Raw genomic sequence first — 21,704 nt, forward strand, 5'->3', positions numbered from 1 at the left:
AAAAAAAAAAAACTAACATCTACAAGTGTTTTTAGTGTAATAGAACAAAGATTCTCTAATAATGCTAAAAATTTCAAAGTGCATAAGGTGCATTGGCTATTTTGAAGGCAAACAAAATTAATGACTCAATAATTTATATTATACGACATAATTTTGTTGATGTGTTGGATTCGATAACTATAATGGAAGCTCATTTAAGCAAAAGTGGTCTTAAGTTTATGATATTAAGTTTCAAAGGTGAGAGTTATAAAGAAATATAATAGTAAAGATTATGAAAAAATAGAAACAAAATTTGTAATAAGGAAATAGTATTAAAATTTGTAATGAGGAAGATTTTATAAACGACCTTTTGACACAATAGGATAAACAAAAATCATAGTAACAAGATAAATTTGATAAGTTTGCCTTTTATAAACTAAGGATATTAGAAAGCCTTAATTGAGCCCTGTGAACAATAACATGAAAGTTCGACGTAGAGATGTGATTAAACATAATAATTAAGCTAGTGCATTAAAAAAATTTACTTTAAGTAAGAAATTATTTTAAGTTGGGATTTATACATGTGTACTTAATTTTTCAAGATAGTTGCCATAACTCAATTTATAGTTAATTTTTCAAGAAAGTGGCTAATTTAGTGCAAGATTAATTCATTAACAACTTCAGTCTTTTAAGATGGTTGCAACAAAACACAATTTTAATTAAATTCAAGCTTGCAACCTATATGTTGTTCAAACATTATATAAAAGCATCTCACGACCATAAGTAACAAGGAGAATAGAAGAAGAGGAAGAAAAAAAAGAGGGATATCATCAAGAAAAAAATTTTCTATTTATAATTCCATCAAGAGAAGAAGCATTTGATCATAGCAAAAAATAGTTCACATTTAGACTCTTTTGATAGAGAAAAACATGTATAATTAGAGCTATATCAGTATCTTGTTCTCCACGTCTATATCTTGTATTCCATAATAAGTGACCGCATTTTCTATTAATAAGACAAAATAATATAGTTGTTTGTATATTTTATTTTGAAATATATGTAATCCTATATGTAGCTTTTTTTGTTAAGTTTAAGTGGATTTTCTTATTTCTAAGTGGTCGTGGATGTATGATGTTATCTTTTAAGCTTAAAGTGTTTGTTGTTCTAGTGTCCTTTTCAGTTGTTATATTTCAATTTTTTTATATTTCTCATATTTTCTGAAGTTTTATTTTTTTGGAGGGAAAACTTGTAAATAAGAATGGACTTTGTTATTTATAAATGAGGCTGTAGGCTATTTTAGATAGAAGTATTGGGAGAAAGATTCTATTTTCCTGAAGGGTGGTTCGGTATGCCTAACGCATCTTTTGTTGATGTACCAAGAAGAATTTGGTATTTTCAAACGAAAAAGTTGGACTCGCTCAAAAATAAGTGACAACTGATATGCAACAAAATTTCACATCTTAAGAGAATCTCGAGGAATGAAAAAAATCTTGAGATAATTTTTTAGCAAGAAACAATCAAATTTTGATCAAAAGTCACCCACAACTTTGATTTCAACAAGGATGCATCCGAACTGGCTGGCTCAACAAGATAGACCCAATTGTACTAAAATTGGCCTAATCTGAGTCAAATCAAGCTCAGATCAAGCAATTAAACTAGATTTGAAAGTTTCAGTACATAATTGGAAGGCTAAAAGGATTTTGAATCTAATAGGCTTATAGTCAAATCGAGTGTCTTGGAGAGATGAATCAAACGAGCCCAATATTGTTCAATTATGACATCATTAAGGCACTCAAATGCTTAATGAAATTTTTTCAATTGAAGATATCTCTCTAGGTCATCTGATGGAGTGGCCTGCATTCATTCTTTATCTGCAGAGTGGCCTCTCCCAAACTCTATAAATAGAGTCATACCTCCTTCTTGAGAAGGGGGGACCCCGAGCTAGAAGAAGACTAAAGCTTAATTGGAGGAGAAGTTGAAGTTTATCATTGCTTTTGCAACACAGATCCAAAATATACCTCCCACTCTTGAAGTCGCCTCCTGAAGACATTGAAACAATGCACCCGAATACGGTGCAATGACACAACACAATTGATGATGGTGTAACATCACACCCCATATAAGATGCAACGACACCTCTCGAAGACGGGGTGACAAGGCACCCCGAAGGCAGTAACTTTCTTCGGAATTCTAAAGCTCTCTCCTTGCAGCCCACCACATAAACCTACATGACAAATCATGACCTATGTGATTCACAAACAGTGCAAAACTCCACTTCTATCTCTGCAACCTAAGGACATCATCACAGCTCACCACTACAACATACATGACTAACTAGATCCCACTTGGTTCACAATCAGTGCAGCTCCCGACTCTGTCCTTTGTGGACTACTAACGTCATCACAGTTCACCACTACGACTTACTTGACAAACTACGAACTACTTGATTTACAACTCGTGCAACTCCCGACTCTTGCTTCCGCGGCCTACAAATGACATTACAACTCACCATAATAACCTTCGTGACAAACCACAACCTACTTGTTTCACAGCTCGTGCGACTCTCGACTTTGGCCTCTACAATCTATAAATATTATCATGGTTTATCCCTATGACCTACGTAACTAACTACAACTTAAGTGGTTACAGCTTGGGCAGCTCCCGACTTCGGCCTCTACGACCTACAGACATCATCACATCTCACTATTATGGCCTACATGACCAACTACGACTTGCTTGGTTCACAACTTGTGTAGCACTTGACTTCACCTGCTGCAGCTTATAAAAGTCATCACAACACATCACTGCGATTTATGTGATCAACTACGACCTAAGTGTTCCACAGCTCGTACAGCTCTTGACTTCTCCTCAGGAGCCTATGGACGTCTTCATATCTCACCACTTTGTTTTACGACCAACTATAGGCAACGTGGTACACAACTCGTGCAACTCCTCATTTAGGCCCCTACAGTGTACAGACGTCATCAAAGCTCAATACTGTTTCCACGTGACTAATTATGGTCAATGTGTCTCATAACTTGAGCAACTTCCTATTACGACCTCTATAGCCAACTGACGCTTGTGAAACAACCATCCCACAAGAGCAACTGTTATCACGACTTAAAATCACGACCTATACGGCTACAACCACCATTTATAATATGCGAACTATTTCCTCCATAACAATCGAAATCGACCCTTACAACCAGCTATCACCAAAAGAACATGCAATCCCATGGTCTAAGACCTATATCCCATTTGTGAGGTGTGCGTTCGATTTGCAGCGACGCCAAACAATTAAGAGTTGTGCCCTTTAAAAGAAATACAAGAAAAAGAGAAAGAAAAGGACTTGGTTCTGATTGGACGTATTCTGAAGTAACGTAAATTGAATTCGAATCAAAACTTCGAACACATGTAATAAGAATATTGAATTATGATCATGCACGTAACATTCAGACCAAAACCAACCCTAAACCCCGCACAGACTCGGGACATGAGACCTACAGCTTAGAAAAGCGAAATTCCAAATCTACCGTTTCGTTTAGCTCGGTCCCCATTACAAAGCGGCTCACTCAAGAAGCTGCTAGGGGTAGGGCGAGTGGAGGGTGACGAAGAATTGGAGCCCCAAAAGAAATTTTGGCAGTCGCTGCGCCATATGGCAGGTAGAAGATCTCCCGTTAATGGAGAAATAGGCTAATCATCTCGGTAAGCTTGCTTCTCTTTCTGACACAGCTCCAACTATCCTCGTCTTGCTCTCAAATAAACGACAATCACTTACTACTGCTATGTTTTTCTTTTCCTTGTAGAATGTTACAATTCTAGTTGGTTTAAATGTGTAAAGTAAAGTCGAGATTCCCTGCAAATTGTGAATTAACTTTAGCCTATTTCATCATTTGCTTGGATTTGTCAAGTGTGCAACTGGTTTTGGGTGGTAGGCGAGGTCTTTGGTTTTACTCGTAAGCCGTTCAAGAACCTTTCTGCTGTCCGATCCGATCTTGTTGAGTAGTTTCTGAGCATTTATACGGTCTGTTTGGTAGGAAGATTTAACCTAAATCCTGCATATAGCAAAAATAACAACTTTAAATCATACAGAATGTTAAAGCCGGTTTCTCATCTGTTTAGCCTTACATCCCGAATTCAGTAAATCCGAGCGAAGGGAGTTAGGGGAAAGACAGAGTTACCTTTGATTCTTCTTCGTCAAAATCTTTCTTCTCCTTTGCACGCCCTTCGGTCGCTGATCCAATCAATGGCTTCTCTAGGTCGTTCCGGTCGCGACTTCCTTTGTCATGGCCGAAGCGAAGGAGAGGCTTGTTGCTGTTGTTTTTATTTTTATCTTTTTCTTAAATTTGTTAAAATTTGAATTATTAAAATTAATGGTTATTAATTAAATTTGAGATGTTAATCTAATCTTTAAATTGTTTTAATATTTGGAATAAGTTTATTTAAATAATTACTTAATTAATATCGACATTGTTTATAGTTTGATTCAACTAAATAGATATTAGTGTTTTTAATTGAATTTAGAATTTACTAATTAATAAAAAAAGTCAATCAGCCTTTAATTACTAGTATGTATGATTAAATTTGATTAATTAAGATATTATTTTATATAAGATTTTTTGAATTTAACTAAATATAATTTATTTTTTAATTAACATTGTAGATTATTACTTAATGCTAAATAATAGGAAAAGGAATGGGTGTAGTGTGCTTAATTTCGTTTTTCTAATTCATATTTTCCCTTTATTATGTTGTCTGCTCTCTAACTTTGAGCTGCATCATGCGGTCAACCAAACTGTTCTCCATGTATTTTGCTATGAAAGACTAATTCTGATTTTTGTTTCCTTTCTTAGGAGGTGGATTTTCTTTTATGATAACGGCTTTAATTTGTTTTTATAAAATGAAAAAACCATTCAATTTTATTTTGCAATGCTTATTTCTTTTACAAAAATAATAAAGAATATTTCAAATAAAGATTTCTTCGCATGAATATGAATTAAAAGTATATCATTATAATTATATGAAAATTTCTCTGACATTATTATGAGAAGAATTGGAATTTTTTTTAGCAATTTGATTGGCTTTTAAGATTCGAACTAGTTGACCTAGATCCTTCATCTAATTCATAGTTTTAATATTCTCATTAAAGATCTTGTCATGGATATAATTGGGTTTTGACTTTGTTGGCTCATACGGACCCTTGATACTATTGTAGTTTAAAAAAGCTTTTAAAATGTAATAATAATAAGCTCAATGCACAAACATCCTCTTTGAAGTTGATATCCATCAAATTTCACAAACTTGTGATTAAATTGAACTCATTGATATGCATTACTACGGATGTGTTGTCGAACATCGTATTATTGAAAGACTTTCTCATTCATTGAATCTTATTTATTGCTTAATGTTTCTAGTACATATTTGATAAAACTTTCAACTTGCCAATTGTGATAATCTTATGCAATATTTTGAAGGAATCAATCTTCATTAGTAAAGTATTTTGATTTGAAGAGAGCTAGATATACCTCTTTTTGTAAAATGATTAATCCTTGATATATATCGTTCAGTTCCTCAAGTATGTGTCATTAAATGGTTGATTTCCACCTTTTAATCTCCATTGAATTTCTCCTGGGATTGTTAAACTTGCGTTCCCTTCTATCTTGCATTAGCCTTTCGATGAATCTCCATAGTTTTGTTTATATACTTTTAAAGCGAGTTAGAATGGAAATTATAACTGTAAAGTTTACTACTGTAAAGTTTTCTATAGCTGCTCAGGGTCACTCTAAGGACACAATATTATAAGGTTTCAAAGAGTGATTTGCTTATTCATCTTTTTAATTCTATATGACAGCTATGGAACTGAGAAATTTGGTTTATTTTTTTATTTATATGGCTCAGTTATCTATCTACATAGTTCACAATTCATGCCACCCTTAGCATCTTTTGTTGTCTATACTTTTGTGCTCTCTCACTTCGGATTTCTCATCATTAAGAACTCATCTGTATGTGTGCAAGTGTCATATTTAAGTCTGATGTTGTTTTGGTCCATATTTCCTGTTGCTTAACTGCTATTCTTTTTATTTGTAGGTGCATTATTTCCCTGCAAACTTCATCATGTTAGAAAAGAAATATATGCAATTTTTGGTTATTAATAATTGCATGGAAGACATTGTATTCTGCTGTGCATTATCTTGGTACTTTTGGCTGTGAAATTAGTTGTCTCTCAATCTGATGTTCTAAGCGAGATAATGGTAGGGATTGCAATTACTTTCTCTCAAAGTTTCCTGTTTAGTGTTAAGGCTGTTGGAAGTGGGCATATTTCTCTCTTTCTATGCTAACTTTTCTTCCAAGTCTGTTAGTCTACTTTGATGGCTGCTCCCTGCCTGGATGCACAAGGAGAAGGTAACTCAGACCGAGATCCTTTGATGGAGCATTCAGTTGATTATAACGAACTTGAGCCCAATCATGTTATTGATGTAACAACTGGTGGTTATACTTCAACATCAGTCACTCAACATGAGGATATTGACTCTCATGAAATGCACAGTGAAGACAGGCCCTCAATCAACAGCCAAGCTACTGCCTCTCAGCTATCTGCGTCCTCTAGGACTCGTAGAGGAAGAAGCGAAATTTTCAGCCAACATCGTAGAAATCCTCTCAATTCTGGTTTGTGGATTTCAGTCGAATTGGTTGCCAATGTGAGTCAGATTATGGCAGCTGTTGTGGTTTTATCTTTGTCCAGACATGAGCATCCTCGAACTCCATTGTTTGCTTGGATCATCGGTTATACTGCTGGCTGTATTGCTATCCTTCCTCATCTCTGGTGGCGCTACATCCATCGAAATAGTCAAGGATCTGGCCAAGAATCAGCACAATCACATCAGTACTCTTCTCGGAATAATAATACGGAATCTATAGCGTATGTTGATGGTTCTTTGGCACAAGCTATGGACAGAAGTGGTAGCCGTGGTGCCACTACTTTTTCACGTTGGAGTCAAAATTTTGTGGTTACTAATTCAAGGTATTGATAGCTATATGATGACTTTATGAACATCTAGTTTGCATCTCTAACTGTTCTTTATCAAATCCTTTGGCATTATTCATTTAGCGTCTTTGTGGGATGATTTTCAGAACCAGTGTATATAGCTTTTTTTGGAAACACCGGTTCAGTGGAGAAAAATGGAATAAAATCAGGGCATATAAGCTTTATGCTGCATCGTGGTATTTATGTGAAAGGTTAATAAACATCTTGTTCGATTTCAATGGAAAGTTCGCATGTTAGACGCTGAATTTTTGTTCCTTCTTTATATTGTTGTGATTATTCTGTTAATGGTATCCCAGCCTCTCCTAAATGTTTGAGAAATTGGAAGTTTTGATTATGATTTATACATCTTAATCATATTTACTTTTTTTCCTTTTTTTGTGGACGAGTAGGCCATGATAACTCGATTTTTCTTGCTTTACTTTATGAATGTTAGTTATTATATGAACAAATGAGTGGTGCTTGTTTGGTTTAATTTTAAAGGTCGATTGTACCAACTGAGAAGTCTTGATTAGATCCTTGAAGTTTGTTAAAACCAGGCTTCAAATAAGGCAATCATAGTTGGAGTTTTTTATTTGGTTGCCTCGACTAAAACTAGAATTTTTTAAAAATAAAAACCATTCATGTGTTTTTATCCATGCGTACATTTGTGTGAAACTCAATTATAGGCAGTAGTTTGTAGGAGCTTAGCTTCTGTAGGTACAAAATAAAAGAGATGGTTAGCTGCATTATCTGCATTGCTTTATGGACAATTAAATTCCTTTGTGTCTTTTGATTTAGCCTTTTAAGTTAGTAATCCTGAAGTTCACACAATTTCAAGACCAAATGATTTTACATTTTCACACTAAAAAAGATCTAGATGATAAAGAAATGGAGTGTGAAAGAAAACATAACAATGCCAGATTGGAACTATCTTTAGGATCACACTGTTTTGATCTTGAGGCTTCTTAATTCAACTAGCTTATTTCAATCTAGTCCTAATTTGTAACTCTGCATTAGCTTTAAAGACAAATTAATCCAAAAGATTTTGTTTGTACTTCACAGGATAAACACATTAGTTGATCATTTCAAAATGGCTTTGGAGTGTTTCTTTGCTGTTTGGTTTGTTGTTGGTAATGTTTGGGTTTTTGGAGGGCATTCTTCTGCAGCAGATACTCCCAACTTGTACAGGTATATGAATAATTATTATTTCCCACATCATTTGAAATTATATAATTATTCCATTCTAACCAAAAAAAAAATGCTTGATGTTTCAGGCTGTGTATAGCTTTTCTTACCGTCAGTTGTATTGGCTATGCTATGCCTTTTATTCTGTGTGCAACAATCTGCTGCTGTTTGCCTTGCATAATTTCAGTCTTGGGCTTTAGAGAGGACCTTCCCCTTACTAGAGGAGCCACATTAGACTTAATTAATGCTCTTCCGCCGACATACAAATTCAAATCAAAGAGAACCCAAAATCTAGGTCGAAGTGAAACTAACGAGGGAAACTTTGATGGTGGAATTTTGACGGCTGGAACAGACAAGGAGAGAATTGTTTCTCCTGAAGATGCTGTGAGTTTTCCGCACATATATTAAGTTTAACTTTCAATTTATATTAACTATAAGTTAAAAGAATCAGCTTAAAATTTTTTAATTTATCTTGTTTAAATAATAAAAAAAATGCTGGGATACCTTGTACAATGTTTGGCTAGGATGGACCTAAAAATTGTTGGATATGTTTTGAGATGAGCGTGGTATAAGTTCTTTATATATATCACTAATTTCAAAGAAAATTTAATGATTTCAAGGTCAAATCTCGACGCAATTGTTTTCATTTCCAAATAAGTCGAGGTCCAAGTAAAATTTTGCTTTAGCGGGCAGATTGATTTATAAATCTTATTTCATATTTTCTTCAACACCATGTTATTCCTTGTGAAGTGCATCTGTAGCTATTTGTTCACACCACAGTATGACTTGCCATTGAATTGTCTTCAAGAATGTATACATTAGGGTAAGTAGGTAGTTAAATATCAATCATTTGTCATATCCTTGGGCCATAAATAAAATTGGGCTTGTAATATAAAAGAGCAAATCCTTTGGGCCATATTGCTCATAAAGAAGGAAAAAGAGAGAAGCTTCTTTCAAGGGAATAGGAGTTCTAAATTATTTGATTTTGAAACCTGTGTGTGACTTTTGCAAAAAGATTTGGTGGTTTTGATAGAGCAAGCCGAAGCTAGTAGGGTGCATGCACTGTCTAGTGGGCACTATTATTCCAGCAACCTCCCTAATAAAACTCAAAAGTCCCATCTTAATAGAGATTGTGACACCATTGCTGAAATTTCAGAATGATACGGATTGACAGAAGACGTGTGCCTTAATACAACATCAACTAAATTTCTTTCGCACATAATGGAACATACGCCTTGCATGAGAAAAATGGATATTGACAACAATGTTAAAAACATGCTATTGCCATATCGATCACATTTGATGTGATCCCTCAAAGGGGATAAGATACCTGGAGTATAGAAGATCAAATGTGTTGCTCTTTTCTATATAGAGAAATCTTCTTGGAACTATTAAAGTTGCAGCTTAAGAGACAACTCAATAGCTGCTTGGTAGGGAGGAGCCCACTTTTTGCGAAAGAGATTATGTATTGTAAAAAATGTAACGCAAGTAAGCCCTTAGAGTCAAACTATAGAGGAGTTTGATATCAGAGAATTTCTTAGGTATGGATGCAATTGCTCGTTCTCTCTTCCTCAAACAAATCTTATCTATTGATTATTTTTAATCAAATTTGGATGAAGATGAAGTGTCATTTGTCCTTTCAGTTCGGATGAAAGTTCTTACTTCAACAAGCTGATCATTCTGAGTCAATTTCAACAAATGCATTTGGCACAATGTCAATACAATCTTTTCTAGATGATTAATCAACAATGCTCATCCCTTTTTCAGCCAAGGGATTTCGGGAATCTTTGAAATTGTAGTTACATGTTGTGATCTTACAATGATATCCCATGCAAAATGTAGTTTCTATGGTTGATTATGATGAAACCAGGGGCTTATTGACCCAATTAATAGTGAATTAATCAACTTTAATCTCGATTTTCTTATTGCCACAATTGCTATTGGAATGATTGGGGCATCAAGTTCTTCCACCAACACAGAAACAATGATAGCATTGTAGATGATAGAGGTTGGGCGGCCGTCTAGGCCTGCACTACCAAAGATTTAGAAATATATGCGGTATAAGTTGCCTCTAGATTGAAAATCTTAGAAGTGTACATTGAAGCAGCCACCTAATAAGATGGCTTGGGGTCTGTTTAGGATAGTTTTTTCACAGTTTTGTTTTTCAAACTACTACCGCACTGTCATTTCTCTATTATTTTGTTACTGCTTTCTAGAATTTTTATGGAAGAAAGATATTTTTTACAAACAGATTTATTAAAATATAGTTGCTATAAGAAAGCTATTGTTCAACCATTCCACTATATATATATATATATAGTGGAAAATTTGAACAAAACCTGCACCGCCAAACACCTGCCAGCCGAAGAAAAGGAAAAAGAAAAGAGACTTCAAGAAGAAAATTGCGATCAAGAACACTGAAATTTTATGTGGTTCGGTCCATAGGACCTACATTCACGTGAGGGAAATCAACCATCAATCCATTAAGGCAATAAAACGAGGTTTACATAGCTTTTCATTGAGAGATGATATCTCTTGCCATACTCTCTCTCTTGAACCAACTCGATACAAGATCCCCAAGATAATCTCCTCAATTTCTTGACGCCTATCCTCTTCTTTCTCTAAACAACTGTTTTCTTCTTCTCTTAAAACCCTCTCTACATGTATCCCCATTATTTATAACTAATGAGCTATCCTCATGTTGATCGTTCTACCAATCAGAAGCCTTCTTTTATTCTTTAACAACAGATGATAAGGATGTTTGATGGAGCTGAACGAATACTGCGACATGTCAGATACATTTCTGAACTCAAAAGGAATCTGATTTCTTTAGGTATGTTAGAATCAAACGGCTTTTCTTTTAAGGCGGAAAATGACTGTACTAAAGGTTCTTTTATCGTCATAGAAAGAGTTAGGAAAAAAAATCATGTTTTCTAATTGTAAGAACTGTGATTGGTAACTTCTCTAATGTTGTTCAATATGAAACTGATATGCTCATCAAGGCGTTACCTACAACTAAGTTCAGGTACTGTCTGGACTTAGCGAACTTAACCAAGGGCTAAGGACTCATCGGGGCTAGGTGGAGGGAATATCTAGTATGGAGGTTTGTAATTGGTAGGCAAGGTAGAGAATTATCACGATGACTCACAATTACAAACTAAGACAATGACATAATTTTAATTCTATCACCTGTTGTTAAAAAATGAAAGAAGGCTTCTGATTTGTGGGTTGGTCTACATGAGGATGCCTTATTAGTTTTAAATAATGAGGATACATGTAGATAAGATTTTAAGAGAAGAATGAAACAGCTGGTTAGAGAAAGAAGATGACATACTTCAAGAAATTGAAGAGACCATCTTGGAGATCTTGTATCGAGTTGGTTCAAGAGAGAGAGTATGACTAGAGAGCTCATCTCTCAATGAAAAACTATGTAAATCTTGTTTTATTGCCTTAGTGGATTAATGATTGATTTCCCTCACGTAAATGTAGGTGTTATGGACCGAACCACATAAAATTCTTGTGTGTTCTTGATCGCAATTTTCTTTTAGTTTCTTTCCTTTTTCCTTTTTTTCGGTTGTCCAAGTGTTTGGCCGTACAAATTTTCAATATATATATATATACCGCTCCCCCGCAATAGTTTTATACAAAAATCTATAGCTACAACAAACGTACTCTAAATTTATTTCTTCTAGCCCTAAGCATTAAATGGTGATGGATGTTTTCTAGTTTCTATTTCGACAGAGCAATGATAAAGAAGAAATGATGAGGACTCGAGAATTAAAAGAGGTTTGGAAGACGAAGATTCAAAATAATAATCTTAAATCTCAGTCAAGCTTAAATATATTTTGAAATTATTAGGAATTGATGATGGTTGGCTCGCCTTTATTTTGTAATATAATTTCAGTCGTCCATATGTCCTACCTTGGCCATTATCAACCAAAGGCATAATGACGGTTGAAAATCAAACATTTTAGCCTTGCAATTCCACTAAAAAAAGACTGACTCGCTCGTTTAAACTTCGGCCCGTCATGTCTTTTGGACCTAGTTTGTCAACACCCAGGGCATTTGCTAGGACATTAGTTGAGATATCACCAAGGAAATGCTCTATCATTATGGAATGCAAGTACTTTGTCATACAACGGTTATCAGTAGCTCTTGTAACACTATTTTGAGATCTCATAAATGGGATCTTTAGTCTTCTAGCAAACTTCAACGTGATCTTCAATTGGAAAATTTTTTGTTGATCAACTTCTACTTCTTCTCCCACTTGACTATAGTAATCCAAACTCTATGATTCTGCTCAATTACCGAATATTTCAGATTTTAATAGACTCAAATGAGGTTCATCTTAAACTTTTTTAAATACCACTCAAATATTAAACTTTTCAATACCACTCAAATATTTGACATCACTTCAAAAATATCACTATCAGTATCATTTACTTTTTTAAAGTGGAATACACTACCTAAGTGTTCTAAATGCAAATATCAGACTTTAGGTTTATGATATGTGAATACATAAAAAATGTGTGGTATGTGTATAAATCTCAAATAACCTGTTGCAGGTGTGCTGCATCTGCTTGGCGAGATATGCGGAGAATGATGAGCTGCGCGAGCTGCCTTGCGCCCACTTTTTTCACGCGGAGTGCGTGGACAAGTGGCTTAAGATCAACGCGCTGTGCCCTCTCTGCAAGTATGTTGTGGTGGATACTGGCGGTGGCTTTACTTCTGTTCTGAGCTCTCTTCGCCACACCACTAATCAGAGGATTGCTGGCACTTCAAATGCTGCTGAAAATATTGTTTAGATGGCTGATATTTCTTTTTCTTTCGATCTTTATGTATGTATGGTAGTAATAGTTGTTGATGTTATAGCCAAATGTTTTAAGTGTTTCGTGATGATTGGCATCAACTTGTCTTCTTCATTTTATGTTATTCTTTTTTTTCTGAATGTGAAATTGGCCGGCATTGAATGTGATATCAGTTCTATGCTTTCGTCTTTAAATGTGGTGGTTTTCAAATCTTCGGCGCTTAGTCAGATGAAAAGGAAATCTAATTTAAAATTTTGATGAAATTATAAAACTTATCTTTTAGGTTAATTTTAGTAGATTCAAAAAATTTGATTAATTTGATCATTTTAGATATATACCTTACAAACTATTCACATGTAAGTCATCATCATTGTCGCCCCTAGCCATTATCACTGATCACTGTCTACATATGTTGGTCGTCTCTCTTGTCTGTCGCCTCTCTCATTTGGCTCCTCTAGCACTATCACCCAATCACTGCTTCCCTTCCAATGATTATACTATTACAACAACAATAATAAATCTTTATCCCATTAGGTGGGTTTGATTATATGGATTATTTTTCTCTATTGTGTCCTATTGAGTGACATTTTCATTCAATTACATTAAATTAAGATCTTTTTTTTTTATGACAAGCATATCTTTTTATATCTATCTATACCTTGCTTAATATAAATCAAATTTAAAACAACTACTCTGCTAACCGGAATGTCAGATGGTCGATTTTTGATGTGACCAAACCAAGATGACTCACTCTAATCTTGCTCATCACTGGAGTCTCATAATGTTAAGTCACTCATCCTTCTAAGTATTTTCATCTTAGCAACACTTAATTTTGCTTTTTGTTTCTTTTTAAAGACCGACAATCTGCGCCATAAAACATTGTTGGTTTCACCACCATTTTATAAAAATTTTCTTAAGTTTAAGCGGTACTTTTCTATCACACAATATTGTGATGCATTACTTAACTTCAATCAACCAACTTGAATTCTAAATGAAATATGAAAATACTTGATCAATCCTCCTTTTGTTCGAAGACAAATAACAACTCTAATATGCATGCCTTAAATGACTTAAATATAAGCCATGTCAACGCCTTTTTTTCCTAGAACTCTTCAAAAATCTTCTCTAAGAACCTTTTCTTACGCTTTTTCTAAATCAATAAAATCATATGTAGATCCTCCTTATTGTCTTTGTACTTCTCTATCAAACCTCTAAATAAATTGTATAGTTTTCTTGATAGACTTGCCGACATAAATCCAAACTGATTATGAGAAATATTTATATCACATTTTAACATATGTTCAATTATCCTCTCCCATAGTTTTGAAGTATAAGAGTAAAAATGAAAAGGGGGGATAGAATAAGAAAAGAAATAAATTATACCAATTAAAATGACATCAATTAATTTAAAACTCTATATAATCCCACCACTTGGAGCCCACTCAAAGATACTAACTGTTCTAACGTTCGCTCTCTAGTTAGAAAAAAATATTACAAGTGGACTTCAGATGCATCCGAAGTCTAATGATGGGATGTTGCGTGTCAAGTGTGCCCCAACGCTTTTAATACTGTTCAATGTCGATGTTGCGATGGGTCACACTTGACACGTGATGTCACATCATAATGTAAATTACATCCGAAATACGGATGTAATATTTTCTCCTCTAGTTACAAACAAACAAATCAGAGAGCCTCCCGCATTGGCACGGTTTTGTTCATTTTCTCGCTTCTCGTTCGTCTCTCCCAAAAATCTCTGTTCCTCTACTACTCGTACATGTTCAATTTGCCTGAACTGTTTCCCCTGTTCCAACTCCATACAAGGTAAATTTTTTACCCATATTTGCTTGTCGTTCTTCTTCTTCTACCTAATCACGCAAATCCTCCGCTTCGTCTTTGATGTATTAAGCTGCAAGCTTTTTTCCTGTTCGGAATTTAGGACTTGAAAATTACAGTGTTGTAGTCCTTCGATTCCTGCACAGCGTCATCCCTGTAAACCTGTCACACTTCTTGTGTCACGCATGAATCACACAAAACAACTGCACTTTCCCTTCACTGCCTATACCACAACCCAAAACCCACCTGTGTTAGCGTCTCAGCAAAAAGGGATCTTAATTTATATCGATCTGTTTGTTTGTAACTAGAGAGCGAACGTGGGAGCGGTTAGTATTTTTGAGCGGCCTCCAAGAGATTAGATGTAGTTTTAAATTAATTCATTCCATTTTAATTGATATAATTTATTTCTTTTCTTTATTCTCTTCCCCATCTTCATTTTTACAGAACAACGTCAACTTAGAATCCGTTTGGGGCAGCTTGTGCGTTTCAAGATAAGCTGTTTATCCTAAAACGCGGCCCGCGGGAGTGGACCCGCAGCCTATGTTTAGTGTAAAAATTCATTGACAGTTTTAATTCCTCTATAATTTGCATCCCATTTTTTCTTCAAAAAAGAGGACCAAAATATTCACTCTTTGGACATTTTTAAAGTTTTTAAAATAATATTAATGAGCTTAGTAAACTAAGAAACTCCTAAATCTCTTAGATATTCCACACTTTAATTGAAATTTCATCAGGCCTTACTGATTTTCCACCATTCATTTTTTTAAAGCCTTCTCAGCGTCCTTTTCACTAATGTGACGGTAAAAATAAAGAGTTTTTTTTAATATTATGAATTTTAAGATCACTAAAGTCGATCGTACTTTTAAAAACTTTATTGAAAATTTTATCAAAATAGCTCATCCACTTATGATGAATATCTTCCTCTAAATAAAACACTTTTTGATTTTCATCTTTAATACACTTTACTTGAATTAAATTTTTTTTATTTTTCTTCTCTCTTTGTTTGGAAAGTTTGTACATATGTTTTTTTTATAATCTTTAATATCTAATATATTATAAAAATTGGTAAAAGTAAAATTCTTGACATTGTAAATTATTTTTTTAGACTCTTTATGTATCACCTTATATTTTTCCCAATTCTCTAAGCTTTTACGCTTATGTCATTTTTTATAACAGAACTTCTTATATTTTAACTTTTCATATATTTTACATCATCTTTAGTATCTAATTTATTAAAAAGATCACTAAAATTAGAATTTTTGCAATCGTAAATTATTCTCTTAGACTCCCCTACGGGCCACCTTTCATTTTTCCCAATTCTCTAAGCATTTATATTCAAGCAAATTTTATAACACAACTTTTTATATGTTATTCTTTCTTGCACCTTATTATTCAGTCATCACCTATTTCTATTTATAAGTACTTTTCTTTTTTACTCTTCAAGTACATCTTTTGTTATTTGTTTAATAGTGATCATAACTTTATCCAACATAAAATTAGTTTCTTATTGAACATTCACAAATCTTGAAATCTTAAAGTGTAGCATTAGATAGAGAGATTCATCATCTATCTATGCATAAATTTAACCAAAAATGTATAGGACGATTATATTTATATTATTTGAAATATTGCTATGTATGTAATTGCCTCATATAGTAAGAAGCTAGCTGGAAAGAGAGAGAAAACAGAATGAAAATGTTTTTTTTAATCTTTATTTCCAAAGAAAACAAAACTTAATTGCAATTCTCTAATCAAAGTTTAGATAAAATTAAATTTTAATCAAATTAAGTTTAATTTAAACACGTAAATTTAAATTTTTGATTAATTATATATATTCATTGTTATTAACATTTTTAAATTCTTCCATTCTTTTTCTTCTAACAAAACTTACATTTTTGGAAAATATTAATTCAACCATAAAGATATAAATTAACCAATTAAAACAAATTTCACCATTTTTGGTACATTAAATTTAAATTTTTTGGACCTCAACTAATTAGTGTTCTTCAACTAAGAAAAAATTGTTAATTCAGAGTTTGACTGTATGAGTTGTTTGTTCGAATATGCTAATTGAGACGTAGGGCCTGTTTGAGGTAGCTTATTTGGTGTGGTAGAGTTTTGAAAATACACCTAACTTGTTTGGGTAAACTGTGTTTTGAAAATGCTGAAAACAGCATTTTCAGACTGCACCTATCTAGATGTGGTGACAGCTTTCTGTCAGTAGTCTGATTTTTCCAAAAAAATAAAAATTTACAATAGGATCGCATCTAGCTTATCAGCAGATTATTCAATAAGCTGCAGTTGCCCCAAACAGACCCGTAGTAGTTTTATATTTTCAAGTAATTAAAACATAGCTTAACATTAATGACTAGACATCATAAATTATCATATATTTAATCTTATTATACTAATAAATTCTAATAAGAAAATTTAAAACACTTATCCTCAACCCCAAGCCAAAGCCAGAGGGAATTTTTAGAAATTCCAACTACGTCATTGCTGACACAGACCAAATGGATCGAGTGGTAGCCGCCACTAGCTAGCATTGGCCGCCTCTACTTTATGGCTTGATATTGATTTTGTTTCTTCAAATCAAATATACAAAAATAATATCTTATGTATATTTTAAGTTGCTGGTAAATTCAAATCTGTTAATATGAATCACATCTAAGCAATAGAGCATAAAATAAGAAAGAGTACATGATAGAATTAATTCTTTACTATAAAAATGGCATTCTATTTATAGGCAATAGAAGATTACGTGAAAATTACATGTGAACCCTATGAACTCCCACTTTTATATGAGTTTTAGAGGATATTTTGGATATATAGAAAAAAAAAAGAGACCATTGTTTGGCTACCCCATCTTTCGATAAGAGAGGACCTGTTGTTCTTTGGTCGGCTTAGTACATTCAGTCGGCTCTGTTGACTTAGGGCAATCAGCCAGCCTTGATAGTTCTTCGGTGGTTCGGATTTCGCTCGGTTGTCCGAACTTTGTTCGGTCAAATTGAGCTAGTCGGTTGGTTGTCTCGATCGGCTGTCGATTGTTGAAGCTTGAATGAGAAACTCATGTTTTTATGATAGAACTGGGTTATCAGGCATAGTGAATCATCATTATTTGACAGGTAGTCTACTCCTTTTGAAAAGAGGTCAGTCTAAAAGATTCGATAAATGTTCAGTGATGAGATCCTTGGGACTCCTGAAGAGCCTTTGAGGCTCTTGTGAAGCGTCTGGTGATACTCTGACAAGAGTTAGACTGGTTCTTTCCCTCGGTTAGCTTGGATGGCTTTGGTTCTGTTGATCCAAATCCTATTGTGAGGGGGCTATGGCTGATCAGCGGGACCCTTCGGTCCTCTTCTTAATGAGGTCTATGCTCTTTCGAGATTCTTGTTGATTGCTTTCTAACGCTCAATTACATTCTTATGACTTCCCCTTAATTTATTTTTTCTTTCAAATCAAACATCCACATCCACATCCACGTGGGAGTTGTATCCATCATTTTAATGAGGAAAGCATAGATCTGCTGCGAGTGTGATGCAAAGGGCAGCCATTGCCAGCTTAATTGATGTCAATTTATCAGCTCAATTTTGCCGCGATTTTAGCTCCTTTCCGTGGTGGAAAAATTGCTTTGCGACTTCTTGGTGTTTAGCGTTTGGGCCGTCTGTTGTGGTTTGGCTAACTGTTTGATTTTTGACAGATAATATATTAATTTTATTAGGCATAGATTGATTATTATAAAAATTAATCACTTTAATTAGGAGAAGATTATTAAATTAGGTTAATTAGGATAGCAGTTCATAAATTGAGATCCTTGGGCCTCTTAATAAGGGATTACTTAATTATCATGAATTATGTCTAAATAAAATATTGTAGTTAGTCGAAAACGTTCCTTAATAAAATGTTTAATGATATGAAATATTTCTTAATTATTTTGATATTAATTTAATAAAACTTCTTATAAGCTTTAATTAAGATGATTAGTAGGTGAGTTAAACTAACTATTCTAATTAGTCAACTAATAATATTATTATTCATTTTGCTTGTTAACAATGCTCGTATCATTTCTAATAAATTTTTTTTTTTTTCAAACCAAACTACTTCCAAGCTTGACAGACAGTAATTTACACAATAACTTTGATGATAATCTTATACTAGATGGGAGCATGGCATGACTCAAAAAATATAAAACAATTCATTCACACGACAACTTCATCAGCCTAAAATTCATAATTTGCACACTTAAGAAAAAAGTTTGAATGATAAAGAGTGTTAGAGCACCGAGAATTGAGAAACAAAATTGAAGAATACAAGTGTTCTGCAATATCTCAGGATCAATCTCTCTCAGCAGTGTGTTCTATTTATGACATTATTTTTTTTTTGTAATTATGGGTATTTTTTTGTCTTTTGTTTTTATTTACTTGTATGTCATAATCCTCCTCTACGAAAGAGACTTACAGTTCATGAGAGATGAATATGGGGAGGAATTTCAGTTGTAATTCCGAACCATTTTTTTTCCTCCCATCTAGTGCTAATGGAATCTCGCTCTCTATGGATATAAGCGTAATAGGTCAACTCCACGTAAATCTTTTATGTTTGACTGTTGTTGTGTGAATTTCTATGCTTCCACATTATATTCTCATAAAAAAATATTCATCCCTATTTAAATATGAGTTGATCTATACATTACAAATAATATATTAATTAAACATTAGTATAAGTTGTAGCTGTCTCAAACAGATCATCAGTTACTTACTAGAAAAAAGAAAAATTAAATTATCGAAATTAGTCAGATAAATTTGTGTAACTTTAGGGGGGGGCAAAAATCCACTAAATATATTCATATAATTATCGAAATAATTAATTTGACAGAAAAGGATTGTTGAGTTTGAAAGCGGCGACTGGTTACTAATTGAAGTCAAAGAAAGGCGAATGATTTGCCGTGCATCCAACACGTGCGATACCGCACGTAAAGGCCAAACAAAAAGTAACCGCCCATGTGGGTTGGATCGAGTGATGGACCCCACGCTGGCCGCCATCCCTTCTTGCCGCTGTCTTAGCAATACACATTAATATAAATATTAATAATAAATACGATTTATCCTTATAATTTTATCGTCATAAATAAATTATATCAACTGATTTTTATCGGGAATATGAAGTCAAAAAGTAAATCAAAGAAATATGTTGGCTTCAACTTTTTTTTTTTAAAATCAAATTAGTATAAAATATTCCTAATTGATACGTCACCAACAAATTTTCATCATACGACACGGGTTTTTCGTGTAAAAATTTTTGGAGTCATCACCGTTTGTTTATCTTTCATCTGTGTGTGCTGAACTTTCGTACAATGCTAAGACGATTGTCCGTTACTCTACCACTACGAATTTTCTATCACGCACCAAGTATTTAACTTTTTTTAAAAAATGATGATTTAAAAGTTAATTATAATGATAATTTTTTTTTAAGTAATGTTAAAGATTTGAGTGGGTGCATGCAAAATATGAATATTTAGGTGTTAGAGATGTAAATACATTAGAATTTTGTGGTAGGTATGTAAATGTCCGATTTTTGTTTTTTTTTGTAATGGGCGAACCATTAAATTAAGGAAAAAAAATGGTCACATGCCACAAATAGATAGTTCAAAGCAGAGACAAAAGTCAGCTTACAGTATTCGTTAGCCATACGTAAAAGACAACTTGCAAACGACAATTTTCTATACAAAATTTTTACAAAACATAATCAGATAAATCTAAAAATTCTTAATTTTATTTTGAAATTAATATATTGTAAACTATCATATATTATGTGGCCTTAAAAAAAGGAATTTGAAATTCATTCTCGTACATCAGGAATGATGTTGATACTTAGCTCGAGGAGATCTAACAGCTTGAAAGGCAAAAAAGTACAACTAGAGAGGACTCCCCACTTTTATCTAATCGAACGCATCAATACAAGCCAAAGCCAAGGCCAAAACTGACTGAATGCATTCGTATGAATCAGAGTCCGCAAGACTAAAAGTGTCAAAGATGATACAGGCCCGATAGGATAGATTGACACACAAGACAACCACATCATAAGAAAGTCCATGGAAGCTGGCAATCAACCTTTTGGTAAATGAGACTCGAGGAAAGACTCGGTTCTTTAGTTCCTTCAATCATCCCATATACGCCCAGAGCCTTCTTATCAGGGATTTATAGATAAACAATTCACAATAAATCTTATTAATCCCTCTGGCTCTTTTTATTGAGAAGTGAACTTTCTATCTAGTTACAGCGATTGACCACCTGCTCTATAGCCTAGCATCACATGAGCAACAAGAGCTCTATACCAGGGCTGGCAGTCGACGATCAAACTAGATTATAGGATCGATAAAGTCTAATCATATGAGTCAGTCCCGCCGACCATAAAACCAAATGTTGGCAGTGAACCTCAACTCAAAACAGCCAACCAAGCAGACCCTACCGAATTGAGGCCGTCCAAGACTAACCGATCAAGCCAGAAGATAGTCGGTCCATAGGCACATACAGGTAATGCTTTCATTAAAGCAAGTGTAAAGATGTAACTTTATTTAACATACCCTATCCCCTGTAAACATATGATTACTTTATGGGAAAGACAAGAGGCTTCTGTTCATCTCCCTTCTAGCATCTTACGCTCTAACCAATTCGGTGTGATTCACGAAGAGATCAGGATTCAACAAATCTGCTTCTTTTCCAATTTTCAAAATGAAGGAAGAGAAAATGATTAAAACACCAAACGACGAATACAGGAAACCTCTGTAAATTGTTATTTACGATCTTTAGCTTGAAAAGTAAACAAAACAACGAATTGATTGTATTGTATCCTATCAAAACAATACAATTCAAACAAATCCA

The 21,704-nt window shown here is 33.9% G+C and overlaps 1 protein-coding gene across 1 annotated transcript; it reads left to right on the top strand.

Annotated features, from left to right (window-relative positions):
• Positions 1 to 3,421: 3,421 nt before the first annotated feature.
• Positions 3,422 to 13,163, top strand: LOC110028967 (E3 ubiquitin-protein ligase At1g63170-like). Its single transcript, XM_020731050.1, has 6 exons — positions 3,422 to 3,684; positions 6,067 to 6,230; positions 6,339 to 7,000; positions 8,066 to 8,191; positions 8,278 to 8,572; positions 12,754 to 13,163. Exons 2-6 carry the CDS (start codon positions 6,228 to 6,230, stop codon positions 12,991 to 12,993), a joined length of 1,326 nt encoding a protein of 441 aa, XP_020586709.1. The 5' UTR covers positions 3,422 to 3,684; positions 6,067 to 6,227; the 3' UTR covers positions 12,994 to 13,163.
• The last annotated feature ends 8,541 nt before the right edge of the window (positions 13,164 to 21,704 follow it).

Source organism: Phalaenopsis equestris, unplaced genomic scaffold (genome assembly GCF_001263595.1).
Source record: "Phalaenopsis equestris unplaced genomic scaffold, ASM126359v1 Scaffold000540, whole genome shotgun sequence".
Lineage (NCBI taxonomy): Eukaryota > Viridiplantae > Streptophyta > Magnoliopsida > Asparagales > Orchidaceae > Phalaenopsis > Phalaenopsis equestris.

What these genes read in the sequence shown, in the direction of transcription:
- LOC110028967 (XM_020731050.1), top strand. An exon ending in TTTGTGGTTACTAATTCAAG is followed by an intron (nt 7,001 to 8,065) that starts GTATTGATAGCT and finishes TGTACTTCACAG; the next exon opens with GATAAACACATTAGTTGATC. An exon ending in TTGTTTCTCCTGAAGATGCT is followed by an intron (nt 8,573 to 12,753) that starts GTGAGTTTTCCG and finishes AACCTGTTGCAG; the next exon opens with GTGTGCTGCATCTGCTTGGC.